General features: G+C 33.6%; 1 protein-coding gene across 5 annotated transcripts in view; it reads right to left on the bottom strand.

The window, feature by feature from the left end:
* Positions 1-23438, bottom strand: part of LOC145296782 (uncharacterized) — an 823821-nt gene that overhangs the window by 446136 nt on the left and 354247 nt on the right. For all 5 annotated transcript variants that reach the window (XM_080142846.1, XM_080142847.1, XM_080142845.1 and 2 more), the window contains 5 exons: positions 16337-16390; positions 14832-14885; positions 11094-11147; positions 6520-6582; positions 1513-1572 (listed from right to left, as the gene is read on the bottom strand). In XM_080142846.1, coding sequence (XP_079998972.1) covers positions 1513-1572; positions 6520-6582; positions 11094-11147; positions 14832-14885; positions 16337-16390 — 285 coding nt within the window. The remainder of the gene's footprint in view (positions 1-1512; positions 1573-6519; positions 6583-11093; positions 11148-14831; positions 14886-16336; positions 16391-23438) is intronic.

Raw genomic sequence — 23438 nt, 5'->3', positions numbered from 1 at the left:
TGTGATTTCAGAGTTAATCAAATTTCTTTGTGCCGGCATGTTTTATAATATTAATTAAAAATATAATATTAATATTAATTAAAAATGCGATTTTTAGTTTATAAGTCTATACAAAAATTTTGAATTGAAAATAATTTTCCGATGAAGTTAATTTAAGGATTTAGTTGGGATTTTGATAAAACTTAGTTTTAGGAATTAAAATTTGATACAGGGTGCCCAAAAAGTCACCGCAGGGTTAAAAATCTTTCTCATTTTACTATTAATCATTATTTGTTTCTTTATTTCAGATATTTTACAGATAATATTTTGACAATTAATTCTGGATACGTTTAGCATTGCACAACGTACGCAAGTTATGAAATTGTTTTACGAAAATCAGGCAATGCTTTGACGACAACATTATCTCTCGCTATGGCAATGTCAAATGGCCACCATGTTCTCCAGACTTGACAAGCCCAGACTTTTTCTTGTGGAGATATCTTAGAGAAAGAGTCTATGTTCACAAACGCCAAACCCTGCACGAATTGAAGGAAAACACCAGGAACGAAATAAGGGAGTTAAATCGCAATCCAGAGGTTCTGCAATCTTTCATGAATAATGTTTTGGAAAGAGCACAGATATGCGAAGCTGAAAATGAGCAACATTTAAAACACATTATTTTTCATAAATAAATATTGAATTTTGCAGTTTTTTAAAACCAATCCCCAAGGTCTTAGTAAGGTTGTATTAAAATTACAGAAAGATATTTTAAAAAATAAAGAACCTATTTAAAAACCCTTCAATGATTTTTGGACACCCGGTATTTCTAGAATAAAAAGGAATTTAATAAAAATAATTTAAATATAACTTTTTCGCGCTACAAATTACGATATTGAAAATTAATAATAAAGGAAATTCTGGCAGTTAACGGCTTCCATATCAAACCAAAAGTTAATTGTTTTAGATGTTTCTTTTTTTAAATGCGAATTTTTTCTGGATATATACATCTATATATGTCTTTTTCATAATACTTCAAGTCAAAAGGTAAGACTTACTGTTATATTTCATTTGAATAATGATTCAACAAAACATTTCTAAAGATATATATTTGTCCGAAGTTATTTTTTTTTATCTTTTTAATGTTTTATATGAACCGTTATCGTATATTTACGACGCCATTGTTATTTTCTCAATTTTGAATGTTCTGATTATTTTGTGATGTTCAAATCAAATTTCGCCCTTTTTATTCGGCGTAAAATAAACAATATTTATATTCGATTTAAACAAGGATTCTTCCTCTTTATTATAAAATTAAAAATATGTTAAATTCATTTCATTTTACTAGTTTTTACTTGTATTTTTGTTATGGGTGTCGAATATATATATATATATATATATATATAATAAATAATATTATATATAAAATAAGTAATATTATATATGAAATGAATTATATGTATATACAATAAATATATATGTTCTACGTTTACTTGTGTAAAAGATGGATTGAAAAGATAGAATGCTAAAACTTACGGCATCTCCGCGTTCGCCCTTATCGCCATTTAAACCTGGGAGTCCCGGCTTTCCTACGCCCTAAAATAAAAATACAACAGGCTGATTGAGACAAACAGACATTTTTTAACTGAAAATAAAATTGAATACACAATATCGCGAACTCTGGTTCCTTATCTTAGAAACTGATATAATAGAACACAATATCATACGCCTAAAAAGACAGTTGTGTTTTATGTATCTGTTTTGGAAATCATAAGCATTACGACACAATCAAAACATTACATAATTATATAGAATAAGTCAGAGAGAGTTGCAACCTTGGTTGAAGTGATTGTCCCAAATGATGGAGGTCTGAACCAAGCTGAAAGGGAGAAGCAGAGCAAATATCAAGTTCTCATGTATAATATGAAAAGAAACTGGAATCTTAGAGAGATATCAATCATACCAGTTATCATAGGTGCCACAGGGCTTGTGAAGAAGAACATGAAGTCCTAACTAATATTCCTGATGAACCAAGCGCAAAATAGATCCAGAAAATTGCACTAAAGGGAACAACGAGGATACTAAAAAGAGCTCTCGGTTGGTTTCAATAAAAAGCAGGGCAATGTTGGCAGCTGATCTGGCTGCCCCATACCCAGCGTTACAATCCTCAAAGGAAGAAAATAAAAACCCAAAAGATCTTAAAAACACAAATATTTGAACGTAATCGCATCGCATTTCTTTTTTTACGGGCAGTAAATAATATATATGTAACGTGGCCCCTTATTTCCTTCGGTGACAAAGCGATTAGCGACTACATTTACCTTTTCAAAAACTGAGCAGTAACTTGTTTGAAAACTGTATTTAAATATATTAAATCTGGCATTCAACGCCTCCTAGAATATTGAGAATCGATTCTTATCAACGCTGATAAGTATTAATTGTACCAATAAGACACAGTTGTAAAATATAATACACTTCGTTACACGAATAAAAACATTTCTACCATTTTCCGTTCTTTCTTTAGAGCAGTGGTTCTCAACCTTTTTTTTTTTTACTCATGAACCCCTTTTCCCCTCTTTTTATCTTGGAGGACCCCATTCATAACTATTGGTCATAAGACAACCTTCTATTTTTCACTCATATAAATTTTGAGGTTTTAATAATCAAAGAAATATTATATAATTAAGCTTTATTTTGAAATGAAAACTAATTTAATGCAAATAAAGTATTCTACAACAACTATAATAATTATGATAATAATGATAAGTAATAATAATAATTCTGTGGACCCCCAGAAGTATTCCATGGACCCCTAGGGTCCACGTGGACCCCGGTTGAGAACCCCTGCTTTAGAGTAAAGAAAATCGAAAGAAAAGTTTAAAATGGAAGTTTCAAGAAAAAACAAAACAAGTGAAAAAATATTGTATTGTTTTTGGTGATCTGTAATTGTAATTTATACAATATCAACAATACTTCAACTAAAACGCGATAGGCGGTGACGTTGTTGGCTGAGTGGTTAACGATACGAGGCGACAATCTGGATGTGCCAAATTCGAATCCCGCTTATTCCACAGAAACCTTTTTATTTATCACGTTGGCGTTTCTCCTGTGGGTGCCCAATGTTTTTCTATTCGCATGTAACTTGTCAAGATAGCATGCGAAACTAAACTGTTTCTTCTCTCGGCAGTCGATACTCTAGAATTTAGATATTTGTTTTCTCCAACAGGTAAGAACACAAGGAAGACTAGGAACAATGAAGAATTGTATCTTCATTAACCTTTATTTATTAATCTTGCAATAATTTCCCCATGTTCATCGGGCTCTCTAACGAAGGTCGCTGCACAGGACGCCCATATTTGTCAATTTCAGGTAAGCCTCTTCGTATCTTGAGTCTTACTCTCACAACATTTCGGCCGATGTAACCTCCGACTTTATGTGTATCTTGTCGAACTCGGAGATATTTTTGCCGAACCCTAGAATCTGCACGGAATTTCGAAAGGAACTCTTTAATCCATAGAAGTGGCATGCTCTCCTTTCGTCAGCCATGATTGAGCAGAATTATTAAGTGATACGCAATTATATTACTAGCATTGCCGCACTACAGATTGAATCTTTATCCCCAATTTCTTTATTGGAGTCTGTAACATTTCTATTGTACGCGAACTTAAAGCTGAATTTTACTTAGTCGTATATCCATTACGCCACGCGTCCGGATAATCGGGAAAATACAAATTATTAATCGTCATCTGAAAATTCCGAACTATAAGTCTCTCTAGCTTTTGTTTTGTTTTTATTTTTTACTTATAGTTATCTCAAACAAGACATATTGTTACTGCACCTTCAGAAGCTGCTGCTAATTAGGAACCAGATTAATAGGGGTACCTTAAGTGGGGTGTTGTGCAGCAAGATGTTTGTTTACATTACATTTAAATTTCTACATTTTTGCCACATTCGAAGAAAAGGAGGACATTCAAAAAGGCAAGTATTTCGATGAAAAGCTCAATTAGAACAGAGAGATTTTAGGAATCTTCGGGCCTCTATATTGAAGGGGTGGGATTTTATTGATAGCCGGGTTGACTGGGGATATTTACTTTGTTTCCGAAGCAATCATTTCATGATACATAAAAAGAAATCAATTGTTTTTACATATTTCCGTTACTAAACATTAAAACAAATTTTTATTGGAATAATTTGCCTACTGAATATCCTAACTCATAATCTCTAAAAACAAATCAACATTAAATTCAAGACGCGACCAAATTTCACTCTGCACATTCCATTTGCTAACCTATATTCTACGTAACCTATTTATCCCACGTTAAATCGGGTTAAATCATAAACAGCGAAGCATACAAATCAATCATTTTTCATAATTTAAACCCAAATTCACCCCTCTCCCATCCCTTACTCAGATAATAACCTTAATACATTGTCTGGGAGGATTATTTCATTTCAAACACACCAACCCATTAACCCACATTTCATCATTTTTCATAATTCTTAGATATCTTAGTACTTTCGACAATCATTTTTCATAATTTTAACGCACATTATTGCCCCCTCCTTACTAAAATAATAATTTGATATGGGAGAATCATTTCATTACAAACACACCAATCCATTAACTCACATTTCATCATTTTTCATAATTTTTGGATATGTTGCTAATTTAAACAATCATTTTGCATATCTTAAATTAACATTATCCCTCTCCCATCCTCTACTCAATAACAACTTTGATATATTGTGCGGGAGGATTATTTCATTACAAACGCACCAATCCATTAACTCACATTTCATCATTTTTCATAATTTTTGGATATGTTGCTAATTTAAACAATCATTTTGCATATCTTAAATTAACATTATCCCTCTCCCATCCTCTACTCAATAACAACTTTGATATATTGTGCGGGAGGATTATTTCATTACAAAAGCACCAATCCATTAACTCACATTTCATCATTTTTCATAATTTTTGGATATGTTGCTAATTTAAACAATCATTTTACATATCTTAAATTAACATTATCCCTCTCCCATCCGCTACTCAATAACTTTGATATAATGTGCGGGAGGATTATTTCATTACAAACGCACCAATCCATTAACTCACATTTCATCATTTTTCATAATTTTTGGATATGTTGCTAATTTAAACAATCATTTAACATATCTTAAATTAACATTATCCCTCTCCTATCCTCTACTCAATAACAACTTTGATATATTGTGCGGGAGGATTATTTCATTACAAACGCACCAATCCATTAACTCACATTTCATCATTTTTCATAATTTTTGGATATGTTACTAATTTCACCTGTCTGTTTAAATGTATGTATGGTTGAATGTATGTTTGTATGTCTCGCAAACTTTCGAAAGAGGTGACTAATTTTCACGGTATGATTTTGAAGCACGACCCATCGGAGGACACATACTGAATAATTGACCAAAAACATTAATTCCTTAACCTCAACTGGGCACTTTTCTACACGGGGAGGGGGTCGCTTTTTTCGCCGATATTTTCGATAGTTATGTTTGTTTATAAATATGTTAATTAGAATACATTTTGAGATCTATGTTGGAAAACAGGAAGCATTTCAGACAATAGGTCACCAAAGTAGGCAAAGAATCGACGCTGTTGAGTTTTAAAAACATAAACCGACGAAGTGGGCAGACATGACAGTATGTTTCTCTAGCTGAAGATATTTCTGACACAAGATAGTTTTTAACGGAATCAGCAAGAGGTGTTATATTACTGACGAGGCTACACTAATTAATCTATGAGCTTAAAACATACTTGACTCTCTCTTTCCATTTCATTCTTCCAATAGGTTGACTTTTTATGTACATGACAATCACCGGTTGAATAAAATTCATTGCTCTTCTATGAACGAATTGTTGGATTAATAGAATAATTATACAAAGAAAAAGTATTAGAGATGGCTACGACAGAAGTTAACGAAATCGCTTCAGTTCCAGAAGGAAACAACATACAAGAATGCACACAGACCGCTGGTTAGTAATCAAGTATGATTTTAAGTTATTCAAACTTTCTCTCCCTGTATCCAAAAACCAGCAAAACTTACATGAAAAGTTTCTTTCCTACGGCGTGCTATCTGTGGAACAAAATACAACGAATTTGTTTTCCAACCAACAAGAACATTGTCGTCTTCAAGTTTAATGTAAGTAAATATTTGTTGAGCAGTCTTCCTAGATAATTAATTTATCTCAAGAAACCTTTGTATAATCCTCGCGTGGTGGTGCTCATCGTCCAACTGACGATCTCTAACTCTTATCTTCGAATTGCTCCCGAGCCATGAGAAGCGGTAATCTATTAGTTAAAAAATAATAGCAAAAAACTACTGGAAATAAACATTACATATCCCAATGCTCACGAATGCGGCATTATTTTTTAAATCCTCATCTTTCCTAATACATGGACATGTTGGCCGCATCAGAGTCTATAGTTTCTATCAGTTTCTCTTCAATATCGAACATCGGTACTTACTTATATTTATTAAACAAGTTTATACTCACCGGTTCTCCTTTAACTCCGGGAAATCCTTGAATTCCTGGTTCACCGTCATCTCCACGCTCTCCCTACAAAGAAAGGAGAAATGAAAATATTAATTTACTTAAATTTACAAACTGCCACACAAAACAGGAGTTAAATTTACATATTGTTAGACATGGAAAACAGTTGTTAATAACAAAAGCCTTGTAAAAAAAAACTAATGAAAAACGCAATGGGCTTTACGCGATCTGATGCAAAACGACGTAAAAGGTTTAGCCTTTTCGATCAGTGCAAAGTGGATATTGTTTCACGTTAAAGAAACCAAGTGTGACGGCGTAGAGGAATTCGGCTAGAGACTAAAGTTTCGGTATACAGAGCTTCGATTCTAATATATACTTGCAAAAGATGCACAGTATGTGCTAGACACGGCAAGAAATTGGCCGATTTCCACATAAATCGATGGAAACTAATTGGTAAGACAAGATACCAAGCACAGAGGCTTCAGCCCGGTCAAACATCCCGCTAGCACACACTGTGCTGCAATAGTTTCAGGTGCGTCGGGCAGGTCATATATGCCGCATCTCAGATTAAAAATACCCCCAAACTGTTCCTTTACGGTGACCTGTCTAAAAGAAAAAAAATCGTAGGAGGGCAGTAGAAATGGTTCTAGGACACTTTGAAGGTATTTCTCAAACTGTTTGGTTTATATTACATCTCATGCGAAAACCTAGATCCAAACAGATATTGTTAGCGTGTAACGTCGCAGAAACAAAAGAAATAAATAAAAATCCGATCAGGCACCTTTTTAAAGTGAAAATGAAATGCATTTATTCGTGGTTCCTCCAAAACAACGTATTCTACTATCTTGCAAAACGTCCTTTGCATACACATGTGGTTTTTAAAGGTCTTTCTCCTCGCTACCTCGCACTGGCCATCAGCCAGCACTTTCTCTCCCTCGACCTTACACGTCCATCTTGTCCGACTCGCAACTTGCTTCTCTTTCGACCACATGCTTTCCTTTTTTTCTCTCCTTTTCTTGTGACGCAAGCTCGCGCACACTTGCTAATTTGCATACATGCTTTGATGGTTGCTGCTGCTAATATTTTTGCTAGCGAGCTATCCTTCGGCTGATGCTCGTTTTCTTAAACGCGCGCGTACGCGTTCTGTTACAGGCGTAAATCCAAAAAGGCCACACTTGTTGAATCTATACACATCGAAGAAGACGAGAGAAAACGTACAATTAGAAAAGACAAATCAGTCAGCATATCTGCTACAGACTCATTTCACAAATGTCTCACATGCAGGAGATAATTTAGAGCTCGGATCGAATTAACGCGTCATCTTCGGTCCCACCGAACAATTGCGTGGTCATAGTCATCTTCACAAGCGATGGACGAACATCATACTTATAATAATGATGATGTTTTATATAAAGATGTTTATAATATTCTTTATAATTGAAAATATTCTAACACTAAATTTAAAAAAAATCCATTTTTGGGAGTCATTCGTTTGGCTCAATGATGCCAGAATCATTGGCTCTGAGCAGCTAAAAGTGCGGTTGGGTGTATGGGGTCTTTGTTCCATGTTGCTATTATGTCCATAAATATCTCACTGTATTTACTTGAAGTCATGGACCATTTGTACATAGTAAAATAGATAAGTAATAATTCATAATGTTGGTCTCTCTCTCTCAAGCTAATAATTCTTCCATTGTTTTAAAGTTCCTAGCTAAGTCACAAACCGTGCCAGTATTTTAAACAGTTTTTTTTTCACTAAATGTTTTTTAACTTAAAAAAAAAAGAGAATAAAAACAAAAGTAGAGTTAATTATTTCTCTCTATTGTTTTCTATAGAAGTATTCCATACAGGCATGGTGATTTTTAGCCTTTTGGAATTCTTGCAAGACATTTGTTTGGTTTATTGAGATTTACAGAATGAGATTCTAAGCCGTGAGTATATGGGCCTTTGCTCTATCTTGTTCTTTTCAGCTCGTTGATAAAGTAGATTTACACGTGGAATAATGCGTATAACAATACCTAAAAAAGTTTTATTTACTCTGCATAACCCATCCACTCTCTCTAGTTTGTTGAACCTAGCAAATTTACTTTACGTTTCCATATTGCATGAAGTGTTCCTGGTGTTATGCCATGGAAACGTTAATAACTCTAAACCTATTTGTCTAATCAAGCTGAAATGCTACATGGCGCTAAGGTTATAAAAGAACATCAGATCTATTCATTAAATTAGGAAAAGTCGGAAGCTGAAATACCATCATGTGGTCTACTAGCGATCCATCGTCTCACGCTCCACAGATGGTTCGAAACAGGATGGCTACAGCAACATCCTACCGGTCGCGCATATTCAGTCAGTTCGCCCGTTTTCGCACGCCATCACGTAAGCAGCAACGATGATGATAACGGCCAGACGACGACCCAAAGACAGTCGACGAGAACATCACCGCCGCCGCCACCACAAGTGACGATAACCGCCATGGCAGGCTCCAGCAGAAAGGAAAGAGACGCCTTTCCTAATACCATGACGGCACCGATCACGATTCTGGCTTGGAGCCTTTTAGCCATTTTCACGTAGAGGCAGCATGGTATCGCCGCTTGTTCAAGCGAGCACGCGAACCGTAACTCCGATCCCACGGTTCCTCTCGTACTGGACAGGATAGCCGTGCCAGAGCCGGCGGTGAACACGTGTCGATCACTATGATAAAACTAACCTGTCTCACGACAGTCTAAATGAGAGAAATTTTAAAGTCACTGCCAAGTTAAATGTCTTGTAAGATTCGTGACATCATTGACTACAATATGGGCCAAGTACTCAGTTTCGATGGTGAATAGAATCAAAGTTATTAAAAGTGTGCCATTAATCTTTTCCATAATCTTGAAATTAAATAGATTCCAAGCTAGACCATGACAGATATTTGAGATCAAGTTTGGAAACGATTAGTCCAGCGATATGGATACTGGACTAAGTATAAACAAACACAGTAATAAACAACTAGCCCCGTTCTTTGACGAAAGTAACACACATGGAAATTAATAAACAAAAAGAGATTTAGACAGTTTCACGATTAGATTCGAGATTTCGCCTTACGGAATGGCTTTCACAAGAATAAACTACGCTTGGTGAAGGTGTCAGTTTAGGCAAAATATTGAATAAAATCTACCACTACGTTAGTCCCATTTATTTATATTAATCTGTCTTTTTTTTACAATATATACATATATATCTAAATAAAGGAGTAGTCACCAATGTCACAATGTGTATTTTTTAACATTATTTTATTATTCCGTGTCTTGGTTTTTCATTGAGAATTATGTTTAGATCATTGTAATAATGTTTTTAAGTCATTGAAATCGTTAATCGTTTACGCGCGTTTCAGACGGTCTGTGATGCGTCCTCGTCAGAAATTATTTTAAATGTGTAAAAATGGCGATTTTCGTAGTTAGTTTGAAGTTTTTCCAAGGGATGGAGGCTTGTAAGTGTTTATTATACATTGGTATGCTGAATTTTTATTTCTTTTTTATTTGGCTTGTCCAGGGAGACGCACTGTAGTCAGCTATCTCTTTCTGCTATGTTTTTTTCTTTTCTTTTAGGGTGGGGTAGGGTGTGTATGTGTGTGTGTGTCTGTGTGTGTGTGTGCGCGTGTGTGCGCGTGTGTGTGCGTGTGTGTGTTTGCTTTTATTGGTTTGTGAATGTGTATATTGTTATATAGTATTTTGGGGTTATTTGCTTCCTTAGGAAGGCGGCTGTGGTCCGAGGTCGTTACTAATGTGTATGTGTGTGTGTGGGGGGGGGATGGCTCTTCTGAAGTAAGGGTAGGGGTGCTTTCATTCTATTTTGATATTTATTTTTTGGATTCTTGGATTTTAGTATTGTGATTTTTCGTTTTAGTCTTATATTATGTTTGTTTAGAAAGAGGGGTGTATTTAAAATAGGGGATTTTTTAATGTTTCTATTTATTTGTCTCCCCATGTGGGTATGGCCAGACCCAGGATCGGTTCCTAGTGTGGGGAAGATTTTGTTCCCCAGAGAGGGGGGGCAGGTATGGGAGGGGGATTATAGAAGGGATGATAATCGTTTCAGTCATGAGGGGGTTCTCCTCCCCTGACTGAGGAGGGAGCGAGGTGTTGGAACAGATATTATACTATGGTTCTAGGTGTCTCCTAGTGTTATAGGTTTCGAGGTTAAGTAGGGTTGGTATTGTTCAGTGTGTTGAATTAGAGATAGGGGTGTTATGTCTGTGTGTGGTTGTATGCGCGCACGTGTATGTTTTTAATGTGTCGGTTCTGATTTATGTGTGGGTGTGTATATGTGTATGTGTATGGGTGTGCATGCGAGTGTACCTTGCATTTCATGTTTTTGTTATATATATATATGTTCATGTTATATATATATATATATATATATATATATACTAAATATCTTTCAAATATTGAAAAGAAATGAATGAACTTTAATGTTAAATGTCATTTCAAGAGGACATATTTTCTTCATCAAAACGAAAGGACATTTGAGAGAATTTATAAGACTGTGGCATGACTGCTTGGACGAATAATCAAATTATATTGATATGTTTTGCTTACTTTTTGTCCCACTGGTCCTGAATTGCCATCTCGACCGATTTCTCCGTTTTCACCCTGAAAAAGAAAAAAAGCATTTTATTTTTTAATAGAACTTCAATATAAATTAAAACTAATTAGGTGTATATATAACGGCTAAAAAACACAAAACAATGCGATATTTGAGATATATATATATATATATATATATATATTAATGCCTACAGAAACTAGTGTTTCATCCTTTCGGGGATCATCAGTGCAGGGTGTTACGATTACAGCTATATTATATTATAGTATATTATATATAGCACACTCACGTTGACGCACCGGTTCTCGCCAGATCACCGAAGTTAAGCAACGTTGAGCCTGGCCAGTATCAGATGGGTGAGCATTTGGGATGACTGGACACTCTACATATTTCGTGGAGCCGTAGAAATTTCCAGGTTGGTATCTGGGGGCGCATTAATTCACTGAGAGAGATGCACCCCCAGTTTTCATTAAGACATGCATATAGGAGAGAGAAAAACTCATATAAAAACCTGCGGTCTACTGTATACTCCGTCCTGTTGCAGTCATCTGCACGGATAATGATTAGCAATACTAACAACAAGTGTGCTTGGTTCTACACAAAGCCTTCACTACTATAAGCAAATCATCTGTGTGGATTTCCAAGCAACTTAGTTAATCGACGGAAGAGTCAATCATATATACAGAGTGGCGCAAAAGTCACGCATTATTTTGAATCAGTAATAACGTTAACATTCAATTTTTTTATTTGTTTATTTTCAGAATTTTGCAAATAAAACATTGACAATTGATCATGGAAAAATTTTGCAATAAGTAACGAACCAAACATATTGAGCTTTATTTCTAAAATCTTGACTCAAAGAGCCTATAGTCGTGTTTTTTTTTTTGTTTTTTTCAGAAGTCGGAAGTTATAAGATATTTGTTGCTTTAGAATCGCAAAAGTAATGAAGTTATTGTTGATGTGTGAACTGCCATTTATGTTTGATATTGCTAAAATGATTGTTATAATATTTTGGATTAATAGTTATATTATTATGTGTTTTCACTTTGATGTAATTATTATTACTAACGGGACCTGTGGAAATTCAACAGGGGACTCATGCATATGTAATATATTGATGTGGGCATTTTGTAGATGTTTAGCGTAAATGGAGACGCTCTGATATTATTGTAACTCTTTTGTAAAAACTGCAAAACTATTTATCTAAGCTAGCAGAGACACTCAGCGTAGCCAGTCGTAAAGCACGCTTAAATATGATATTTTAATTCTTGCAGATTTCGTATATATTATTATAGAGTTAATGTTCTATCGATTTTTATATATTATAAAGTTGCAATTTTAATCCTGGTTTCGATCATGGCTTTAGGTAGTTGCTTGTCTAGCCGCACTGATGAGCTGTGAAACAGCGAAACAATACTGCATGTGGATGACATATATGTGTGTGTGTGTGTGATTTGGGTGCATCAACTTGATTCGAAACCGAAATTTATGAATATATATATATATATATATATATATATATATATATACATAAGTTCCTTCAGCTATAATCGAAGTCGAAACCAAAACTTATGAAGAATTCTTGGTAAAACTAATTTATAAAAATATAGACGACTTAAGTGCCATCAGCTACAATCAAAACTGAAACCAAAACTTATGAAGAATTCTTGGTAAAATTATTTATTACAAAAAATGCAAGTCCATAACAATTAAATAACAGTCACTCCGATGTAAGTGTGACACACAAAATAAATAACACACATGCTATACTGTTAATATATAGATTTATTATCTAATTAATTTAATTAATAATTTATTATACTCATATTGTTATAATAATCTGCATAAGTCACATACAAAGGAAATAACAAATATTTTCTATTAAAATACATAAAGAACTAAAAAAAAAACTAATAAGTTTTGAATACAACATTAATCGCACTGGTAATCTTCAAAGAGAATATTGAATGTTTTTACATTTGTTCAAACATATTTGTATAAACAACCACTGCAATTTATGAAACAGATTTATAGGCGGGCAAGATTTTTGTTCATACTGAAATTCTGCATGTTGACGAAATTATTTATTTCGGTGTCCTTACAATTACAAAAAAAAAAGCCGAATCATTGGGAGACACAAAGGGCAGGTTGGGAATTCCAAAAGTAAGCAGCGCAAAGAAAGAAGCTATTAGACTAAACATTTATTTTGTATCTAGCAACCATTACAGAGAATAAGCGTGATGCTGCTGCTAGGGAGTCGAGAGTATTTGAATTAAGTGAGTGCATAAATGTATGACTTATTGCAAACCTTTGATCTGAGTTTAGACTCAGGGTCACAACACAAGTTATGAGAGGCGTTCAATAAGTAATGTCCTTGATCCACTTTTCATAGCAGTAGAGCAACGAAATCGGCACAGTTATAAATCTTTCTCTACATACAAACCGTCCAGAGTTACGTATTTTTTTCCATAATTTAATGTTGATCTAGAGACCGTTTTTGTAAGGCACTCTGAAAATAAGGTTGCATCATCTGGAATCACTTTCCATAAAAAAGTTTTGTAGCTGGAAAGAGATGAAAGTCAGAGGGCGCAAAGTCAAGGGAGTAGGAGGATGAGGAAGGACTTCATAGTCACACGCCTGTGTTTCTTATCTGGCGACATGCGCGTTATGATCAAGAGGGTTATCTTGCGGGAGGACACATTTGCTGATCCTACCCCGCCTCTTGGTTTTGATAACTTTTTTTCACTTTCACAAAAGTGGAGTATAAAAGGCGCCTGTTATTATGATATTCCTTTTCCAAGAAATTTGTTATCACTACTACGTCATGGCGCTAAAAGACTGTCGGCATGACCTTATAAGTGATGGACTCCGTCCGTGCTTTTGAAGGCGGTGAGTCCAAGCGCTTTCACTATATTGGCCGAGGTTTGGTCTCTGAATCAAAGTGATACACCCAGGTTTCATCCTGGTTAATCAGGTTTTTTTTTTTTAAATTTAAACTCATCTTCTTGCTACATCTTCAAACTCATCCCTGAGAATTCGTCGCGTTCTCGCTTCTGGAAAGGTATCAGCAACCTGGGAATCCATCTAGTAAACACCTTTTTCATAGGTAAATGATTATGAATGATAGTTTCCACTGACCCTGCACTAATATATATCCGTTGATCTTCCAAAATGGCAGCATGGACTTGACTGACAGATGCCTCACTAATAGTAGAAGGGGAACGACTCGGTCTGGGAGTAGTTTTCACATATTTCTGGCCATGTTTGAATTCAGGATGCCAGCTTAGTTCAAAGACATTATGTGGCATTATTATCTCACTTTTATTTCATTTCGTCAAAGGTGTCCTGTGGTGTGCGTCCTTTCAATTACAAAACTCGGATCATTGCGCAACACCAAACAGGCTCCAAGTCACACCTGCCTTTTTTTAAACATTTGTAAATCAGAAAGTACAATTAGTTCAGCGTTGAAATTTGTCACATAACCCAAAGAGATATAAATTATTGCACATGCAAGGTTTCAGCTATATAAGCCAAATAGAAATGGGTCAGAAGAATAATTTATTGAATGCTCTGTTATATCAATTGTAATCACGTTTACCCCTTCAACATTAAGGACACATATTCATTGAATTTTTGTACAATCGTTTGTCCTGTATTTATGTAAAAGTACAGAAATATATATAAGTGGACGAAATAAACAATAATAAGAACGAACCGGTGGTAAAACTTACCTTTTCCCCTTTAATTCCACTGGCACCAGCAACTCCAGGAAATCCAATTTCACCCTGAATGCAAAACAAACAAATACAATATCTGCGCCTTTTAAATACACGTAATTTATAGTTTTACAATATTGTGCAAAATAGTTGCATCTAGTATATAAAAAGGTACTTACTCCATACGCTGGTTGCTTAACAACATTTGGACACTTATAACAGTTACAATATTAAAAAAAAAGGTTATACTATTTAATAAAATGATAAACTTTCATTAATGGAAATACAGTGTAACTTTGGTTTTCGAACAGAATTCGTCCTGAAAAGCTGTTCTAAAATTGAAGTTTCTGAATCATATTTTCTCATTAAAATCATATAAAAGAAATTAATTCGTTAATTCTTATATGTAAACTATTTTTAGGTTAAGATTGAGTTTTTGGATTGCTCGGACTACTGTTCTACTCTTACGTATTATTGTCACGTTTTACCCGAGGTAAACACGCACTTATATAACATACTCTCTTTGTACAGATTCATAATGGTATAATTTAATAGCGATCTTATTTGATTTTACGATTAAGTATATATTTGCATACTTTATTATTTCCGAGTTTCTATTTTGTTTTCATTGCCATGCTTGTATTTAAATATTATATATATATATATATATATATATATAGTTCTTCAAAAAGTATTATCACGTTGAAGAGCTGTGATATAGCGAAACAATTTGTATGTGGATGGCTAATATATATATATACATATATCTCATTAAATAAAATGGACGTTTTTTGTCTTTTAATTCTATTTTCAATCCTTTCCAACTTCCGAATAACAGTCTTCACTTCTGGCGGGAACTGATTGATGTAATCACAATATTTTTAATTCCGAGTACTCTCCAATCCTTCAGGATTCATCATCAGGGATAAATTGATCCCTAACGGAAATACAAGAAAAGGAAAGATATGATTTTTTACCCAATTTTTTGTGTTCATAAATTTTTGGAAAAGCTTTCATTTTTTTTAATCTTTCTTTAAGGATGTGATTCTATGTTTTAGATAAGATGACATCTCAGATGAATCCTTTTTAATAAACTGTAAACATACGTATATTATGTACTTCCTAGCTTGGTGTTTGATTGGGTAATATCATTGAATAAACGATCAATTTATTTCACTGGAATTAAAAGAACTGAGGATCTTACAGGCTTCGAAGATGTTCCCGAGAAAGAAGAATATGGTGCGGCTATCGTCTTAATAACTTGTCTAACAAGTCGAATGGTCAGAGATGGCTGAATTTGCACAAGATTTGTAAACTATCTGGTTTTTTTTCTAATTGTGAAAACGTGATCGTTTCAGATTTTCAATAAACCGCGACTATCTTTAATATGTTGCATAAAAAATATGAACATTTATTTACGACAGGACAGTACAAGAGAACAACAACAATAAAACAAATAACATAATATTAGAAATGAATTATAATGCTTACTAGGCTCGTTGCGTGTGAAAAACACTTACCGTTTCACCTCTCGGGCCGGGTGGTCCCTCTGGTCCAGGCAATCCTGGTTCCCCCTTAAAATAAATGAGAAAACTATTAATGTATTTATCTTGCTTCATATTATTCTAGTACAGCATTCTCTTTTTACATATAATATTGTGTGACGAATATATATATATATATATATATATATATATATATATATATATATATATGTATTATTCTTTTAGAAATACACACACACACACATATATATATGTGTGTGTGTGTGTGTATTTATAAAAGAATAATACATATATATATTTAGAAACCTGTAGTACGCCATATTAGCGCTAAATATTACAGATCTCGTTCTCTATGTATCGTATCTGATTGTAAATACAGATACCTTTTTTCTAAATCGTGTCTTCGTTAGTGAGCCTTTTCGAACCTGAAGAACGTGGCGATAAGGATCTAAATTCATGAAGGTGATACACAGAACACATCAAATCTGGCAACGAGCAACTCGAATTCATAAAAAGAATACGTACAACAGAGCGTTGTCAAAAACAACAAAACCGCCTTCGAACAAAAAAGGGGAAAAGGATAAACCACACCAGTATTTAAACAGCGAAACTATCTGACAACGGAGCAATCTACTAAAAAGATACTCTTTCAACTGTTACTCCGAAAATGCTGCATAAGTGCTTCAATGGTATATTAAAAAAAAATCGTTTTTGCCAGACACCCCAAAAAAGAGGTTCTCAAAACTGTACTTGAAGAACAGAGAATAATGTAAAATTTTCTCTAATCAACTAAGTGTAAAAAAGTAAATAATTTTCAACGTACAATATTAAACTGCAATTAGTAATATTGGAGCGACTACTGCAGTAAAAGTTTTTTTTTTCGGGCAAGTACTTAAAAATCTACAAGATAGCTAAATTCAAGACCATTAGCGTTCAGATTATGAAAGTCCAGATGGAACAGCAGAACCAGATAATGAAAGTCTAGATGGAACTACAACAACAAACAGATCAAAACAAAAGGCTGTACAAGAAATCACCCAACTGACAGCAACACAGCGTTTAAACTGAACATGATATAAAACTATATGGAGATATTTACCTACGTTCTCGATGAAGACACAACTTTTGACGCTTTCTTTAGAAAGTATGAAGACCTTTTCAACATTGATTGCGAAGACTGGTCTGATGCTAAAAAAGTTCGAATACTTTTATAAACGTTAGAAACTGATGAACACAGCAGATTCGTAGACTACATCATACCTAAATAATCACGAATCTGAAGTTCGCAGAAACAATGAATATATTATTAGAACATTTCAGTCATTCATTGATTGAGATTGTCGGACTGACTTCCTCATCTTGTTTGTTAACGTCACAACGTTTCGGCCGTTTTGCCCTCCGGCCTTCATCAGGTGTTTTGTATCGAACTGGGGAACCGTTTCTTAGGAGTCTCGAACCCAATCCTTTATTATTATTACGGGGGTACCGTGTTCGGACTCCAGCTAGGCTCTGGGACATAGTTGCTGATTCTCTGTTTTGAATGTTACTTTTTCACTGCCTTCGTTCCGGATTGAACTCAGCATCTTTGGGTAACTGTAAACTTTGATACAACGTCTAGGACCACTCGGCCATATGTCACTTGATCAGCAACTATGTCCCAGAGCCTAGCTGGAGTCCGAACACGGTACCCCTGTAATAATAATAAAGGGTTGGGTTCGAGACTCCTAACAAACGGTTCCCCAGTTCGATACAAAACACCTGATGAAGGCCGGAGGGCAAAACGGCCGAAACGTTGTGACGTTAACAAACAAGATGAGGAAGTCAGTCCGACAATCTCAATCAATGAAAACACCTCATCTAAAAAATACAGACAATTACTATTTTCAGTCATTGTTTTCCAAAATGTGGAAATGCTTTTGTTATACTAAGGGAGGCGACGAAAATTATTTGGTCTTTTCATCTGTTGTAAACAAGTACTGAAACATTCAGTGGATTAAGCCGAACGTTGCTAAAACGTTGAAACGCTAAATAGAGTATTTTTTTGGTATTAAAAAATGTGAGTTTTTAATTAATATTTGGGTGAGGGGGGTTACTATACACAGATTCAAAAAAGTTGTCCAAAAACAAATAAATTAAAGCAAAAGTAAGGTAAATTACGTTTCTACCTAACTAGATAATTTTTTAGTTTTTTTTTAAATGTAAAATGTTTAATCGGCTCGAAAAACACAGTTGAAAAATACAAATGGTCGCGGACTCTGTTGAATACGTTAAGTTTGGGAAAATCAGTTAAAAACTAAACTATACAAAATAGTGTCAGACACCCACCAATTATATGTTATCATGACATAGGTTGACATATTCGGTGGGTTTCTGACAGTATTTAATATAGTTTTTAGTTTTAACTCATTTTCCTAAACTTGACGCCATCAACAGTGTCCGCTACCATTTGTATTTTTCAAATACACCGATAAACACTGTTTTTCGAGCTGACTAAACGTTGCATTAAATAAAACGGGTTTGTATTACTACACACAGAAACGAAAAAGTTGTCGAAAACTAAATATAACATATAAATGTTATTCAAGGAAAGATAAGTTACTTTTCTACATAACTGGATAAGATTTTAGTGTTTTTATTTAGTGTAAAATGTTTAATCGGTTCGAAAACATGTAGTGTTTATCGGTATATTTGAAAAATACAAATGGCGGTAGACTGTGTTGAACACCTTAAGTTTGAGAAAATGAGTTAAAACTAAAAACTATACAAAATACTCTCAGGAACTCACTAAATATGTGTTACCGTGATATAGGAAGACATATATTCGGTGGGTTTTAACAGTATTTTGTATAGTTTTTTAGTTGTTGCCCAAACTTAACGTGTTTAATATAAAGTTTGCCGCCATCTGTAATTTTCAAATATAGCATTAAACGCTGTGTTTTTCGAGCCGAATAAACATTTTACATTAAAAATATTAAAAAAAATTATCCAGTTTGCTAATAAAGTAACATATCTTGCCTTTGATAATATTAGTTATACATTTTTTTGCAACTTTTTCGAATCTATATGTATAGTAGTACAAACCCAATAAAAACACTAAAAATTATCCAATTAAGAAGAAAAGTAACTTATCTTGCCTTTGAAAATATTTACTTGCTATATATTTGTTTTTGTTGGCAACTTTTTCAAATCTTTGTCAAGTACAAACCCGAAGGGGGTATTTTCTGCCTAATTTTATTTTTGGTACCGCGCTATTTTAAAATAGTTTTTCCAAGTTAAATTTAAATTCCACGATATCTTTTTTTGAGGCGGTATTTTTTAAAAATTAGGCCCACCTCCACAATGCTGAATAAGAAAATCTCATTTAAAATTTGCAGAGGCAAGTAGTTTTCGAGATATAAAGGCCTATACTATGCACTATAATTCACTGGCGGCGATGAATAAATACTCCCAACCTCTCCACACTAAGAACAGCTTTCGGAATAAACAACACCCATGCCTAACCACGTGTTTTACCCTTTTACCCGTCTTTCGTCTGTTAAAAACGGCTTTTGGAATAAATACCACCATTCTCTCCATGTTAAGAACGGTTTTCGGAATAAACACCCCCAACCTACCAATGTTAAAAATTGTGGAGGTGGACCTAATATGAAAATTTACCATTTGTTCTTTTTAAATAAATTGTTAGTTGAAAGCACAGAATAGTGACAAAACACCATCTCCTCCTCTTGGTAAGAATGGCTGAAAAAAATAAGGGTTTTCTTTGTAGAAAATTTTCTGCGTTTCACCTAACAATTTCTGGTGCTAATGGACTTAGTGATCCGCGCTATTTTTTAAATCGTATTTCCAAGTTTAATTAAAGTTTTATGATATGTTTTTTTTTATTGTAGGGTTATACATTATATAGGGTGTACAGAATAGGTACAAAACACCCTCCCCATGTTAAGAATGGCTTTTTAAATAATAACGTTCTTATTTCAACACGGATCAATAAGTGCATCATGAGTACCCAATGTCTTTAATAAAGAAAAAGCATTCATATTTTTTATATAAAAACAAGTTCTGTAAAAAAAAGGAAGTGTACTTTAAATTTTGTTAAAAAAGGTTTTCTTAAAAAAAAAAACTACGGTAAAAAAAAGGCAAAAACAAAACATTAATCGACTAACGTGACCTTATTGCCAAATAAGCTGCGGCTACAAAGTTGAACGTGCCGTTCACGTTGTTTTTTTTTTCAATTTAAATTCAACTTTCACAATATCTTTTTATTTTTTTATAATTTCACTAAATCTTATTATTATTTATTATTAAAAAAAGTTGAAAGAACAGAATAGTTACAAAATACTCTCCCTATCTATGGTAAGAATGGCTGAAAAAATAAAATAAAATAAAATAAAAATATTAGGCACTCATGCAGAGAGTGATCCGTGCTGAAATTTAAAAAGCCATTCTTAACATGGGGAAAGGAGTGTGTTTTGTACCTAATTTGTACTTTAAATTTACAATTGAATAATAAAAAAAACATAATAAAACTTTAAGTAAACGTGGAAATACGATTTAAAAAATAGCGCGGATCATTCTCTGCATTAGCGCCAAATATTTAAGTACGTTACCAATCCGTAAATTTTCTTCGAAAAAAACAAACTGTACTTATAGTTTTAATAATAAAAAAAACATACTGTACTTATAGTTTTAATGATAAAAAGTTAATATTTTCTTATATCGAAATAACTGTTTAAAAAAAAAAGAAAATAAAAACAGAAAACAAACAAACAAACAAACGCAAATGGAAAAAAGTCCCAGAAAATTTACCCTGTAAAATACAATTATGTTTATATTATTTTAATTTATTATATTTTGTTTTTATTTTTTTGTTAGTTTGTTTTTGTTTTCTGCAATAAAATACAAGAAACAAAAAAAAAAACAGTAAAAAAGTACAAATGAAGAAAAAGAAAGAAATGAAATCCGAAAATTGACCGTGTATAACGAATAAATGTTTAATAGATTTTAGTCATAATTTTTTGTTATTGTTGGTTTGTTTTAAGCTAAGAAAGTATTTTTTAACCGTATAATTGTTAGGTGTAAGTATACCGGTTTGTTATGCGTTTTTTGTTTTCTTTTTTGTATTGTTTTCTTATTAGTCGCTTTTTACAAATTGGAATGTCGTCTGGTTCCATATCGATAGCGTAATAGTAATTGGGCTTATTAAACTACCGGAAATTCAATGTATAGAAATAAATAATGAATGAGTAACTAATCTGAAAATAAGAAGTCAGGTCTCCCCCTTAGCATCACGTATGAAATCACTGAAAACATAATAGAAGGAAAAATACAGTAAATAAAATATATAAATCGAGTAATCGTTTGAACATTTGAAGAACGCTAGCGGCTGACTGTTATAGTTTGTTGTAAAACCTTTAATCCAAGGTTAGTTCGTTTAAGTAACCCTTCGAATTGCACCCCCAAAGTAAAAAAAAAAAATGGAAAAGTAACAGAAAAAGGAAAAAAAGAAAAAGAATGGTATAAGTAACCCATGTAATAGATGTAATCGAAAGTTGCATTTCATCCGACGGTAAAATACCATTCCATTTTTTAAGCAACTAAGAACTCAAACCGATGTTTCCTCGTAAATTCGCCTGTGGACGGTGTTAAGTGGTCGCGGGGGGAGTATGAATGTAATAGAGAGAAAAGATTTTACCACTTCCATTGATTCTTACAGATTTGGGCAGTGAACTCTCAAAAAAATATACAAATGTACGGTTATCAAGAAGCGTAAGGGTAATATATAGGCCTATAGCACACCTCAGATAATGTGCTGCAGTTTGTGCACATTACATTTGCATGAAATGTCGTGATCTTTAATCCTATAAAGGTCAAAAGCAGAGGAGAAAAATGACTTCATTTTATTTATATAGAGAAGAAGAGATGAAAACGTACCGTGAGATTCTTCTTGAAATCAAGCTGTCTATGAAAAACAACAAAACTGATCAAAATGAAGTGCGTACAGCAAAAGAAAAAATACATAAAAAATAACGCATATAATCTGAGACGACGTCGAAAATAACGCTGCTACGACTAGAATACTTTAATGGCGAGCAGAAAATAAATACATTGCAAATAGGGAAACGCCAAAAGACAGTTATTTGGAAAGCTAATCAGAGAGAAGCTAAAGCGTTAAGAAAAAAACAAAACAAAATAAAACGCGAACCATAAGTAGAATCGACAAATACGAAATTAGTACGACTATACCAACATTTCTAATATTTCAGTTTCTTTGTTAAAAACATAGAAATGCCAAATTAACTGAACTTGCGCAACGGAACTGGAATGTCATTCAAAAACTAATGATATTACTAAAGAAACGCAGTCTTAAAAAAAATCAAATTGTAAAACATTGGCGATGTGATGTATATCATACAAAGTCCGAAACACACTCATGAATGCCACCAAAACTAGTTAAAAAAAAAACGTTACTCAGATGACGCTAGAAACAACAGAGGTAATTTGAAGCAGATTGAAGCAATTGTTTAGGCGTTCAATCTCGACCCATCCGAACCGACACCAGAACAACGGACGGTCGGGCAGAAAGAGAAAATTCACCGATCCAATGACTATCGACCCGATGCAAAAAAGATATTAACAGCATTTTACGATGCAAAACGGAATCGTCCTGCTGGTGGTGTGTGTAGGGGGGGGGGCTTACCCATACACTCTAAATGAACTAAATCAAAAACTGACTGCTGAACTGAATGAACACCACAATATATATATATATATATATATATATATATATATATATATATATATATATATATAGAGAGAGAGAGAGAGAGAGAGAGAGTGAAACAGAGAGAAAATATTATTTCAAAGCAAAGCCTGGAAAAATCATGGATTACATAGAAAAATGCGAACATGAAAGGTAATACGGTTAAGATTAATCATGGAAAAGTAAAACGACTAGTTGTTAAAACTGGAAAAGAAAATGACAAGATATTCTAGTAAAAAATATAATACATTTATAACTTAAAATATTGTAGTATTAATTAAGAATGGATTACCTAATGTTTAATTGAATTGTGAAAAAAATTCTTAATGCTACAATAATTTAAGTTATAAATTTAAT

The sequence above is a fragment of the Euprymna scolopes genome, chromosome 17, assembly GCF_053919585.1.
Source record: "Euprymna scolopes isolate OS-2025 chromosome 17, ASM5391958v1, whole genome shotgun sequence".
Lineage (NCBI taxonomy): Eukaryota > Metazoa > Mollusca > Cephalopoda > Sepiida > Sepiolidae > Euprymna > Euprymna scolopes.
Note: the sequence above shows the minus strand (reverse complement) of the source record. Positions and strands in the feature narration are given on the sequence as shown.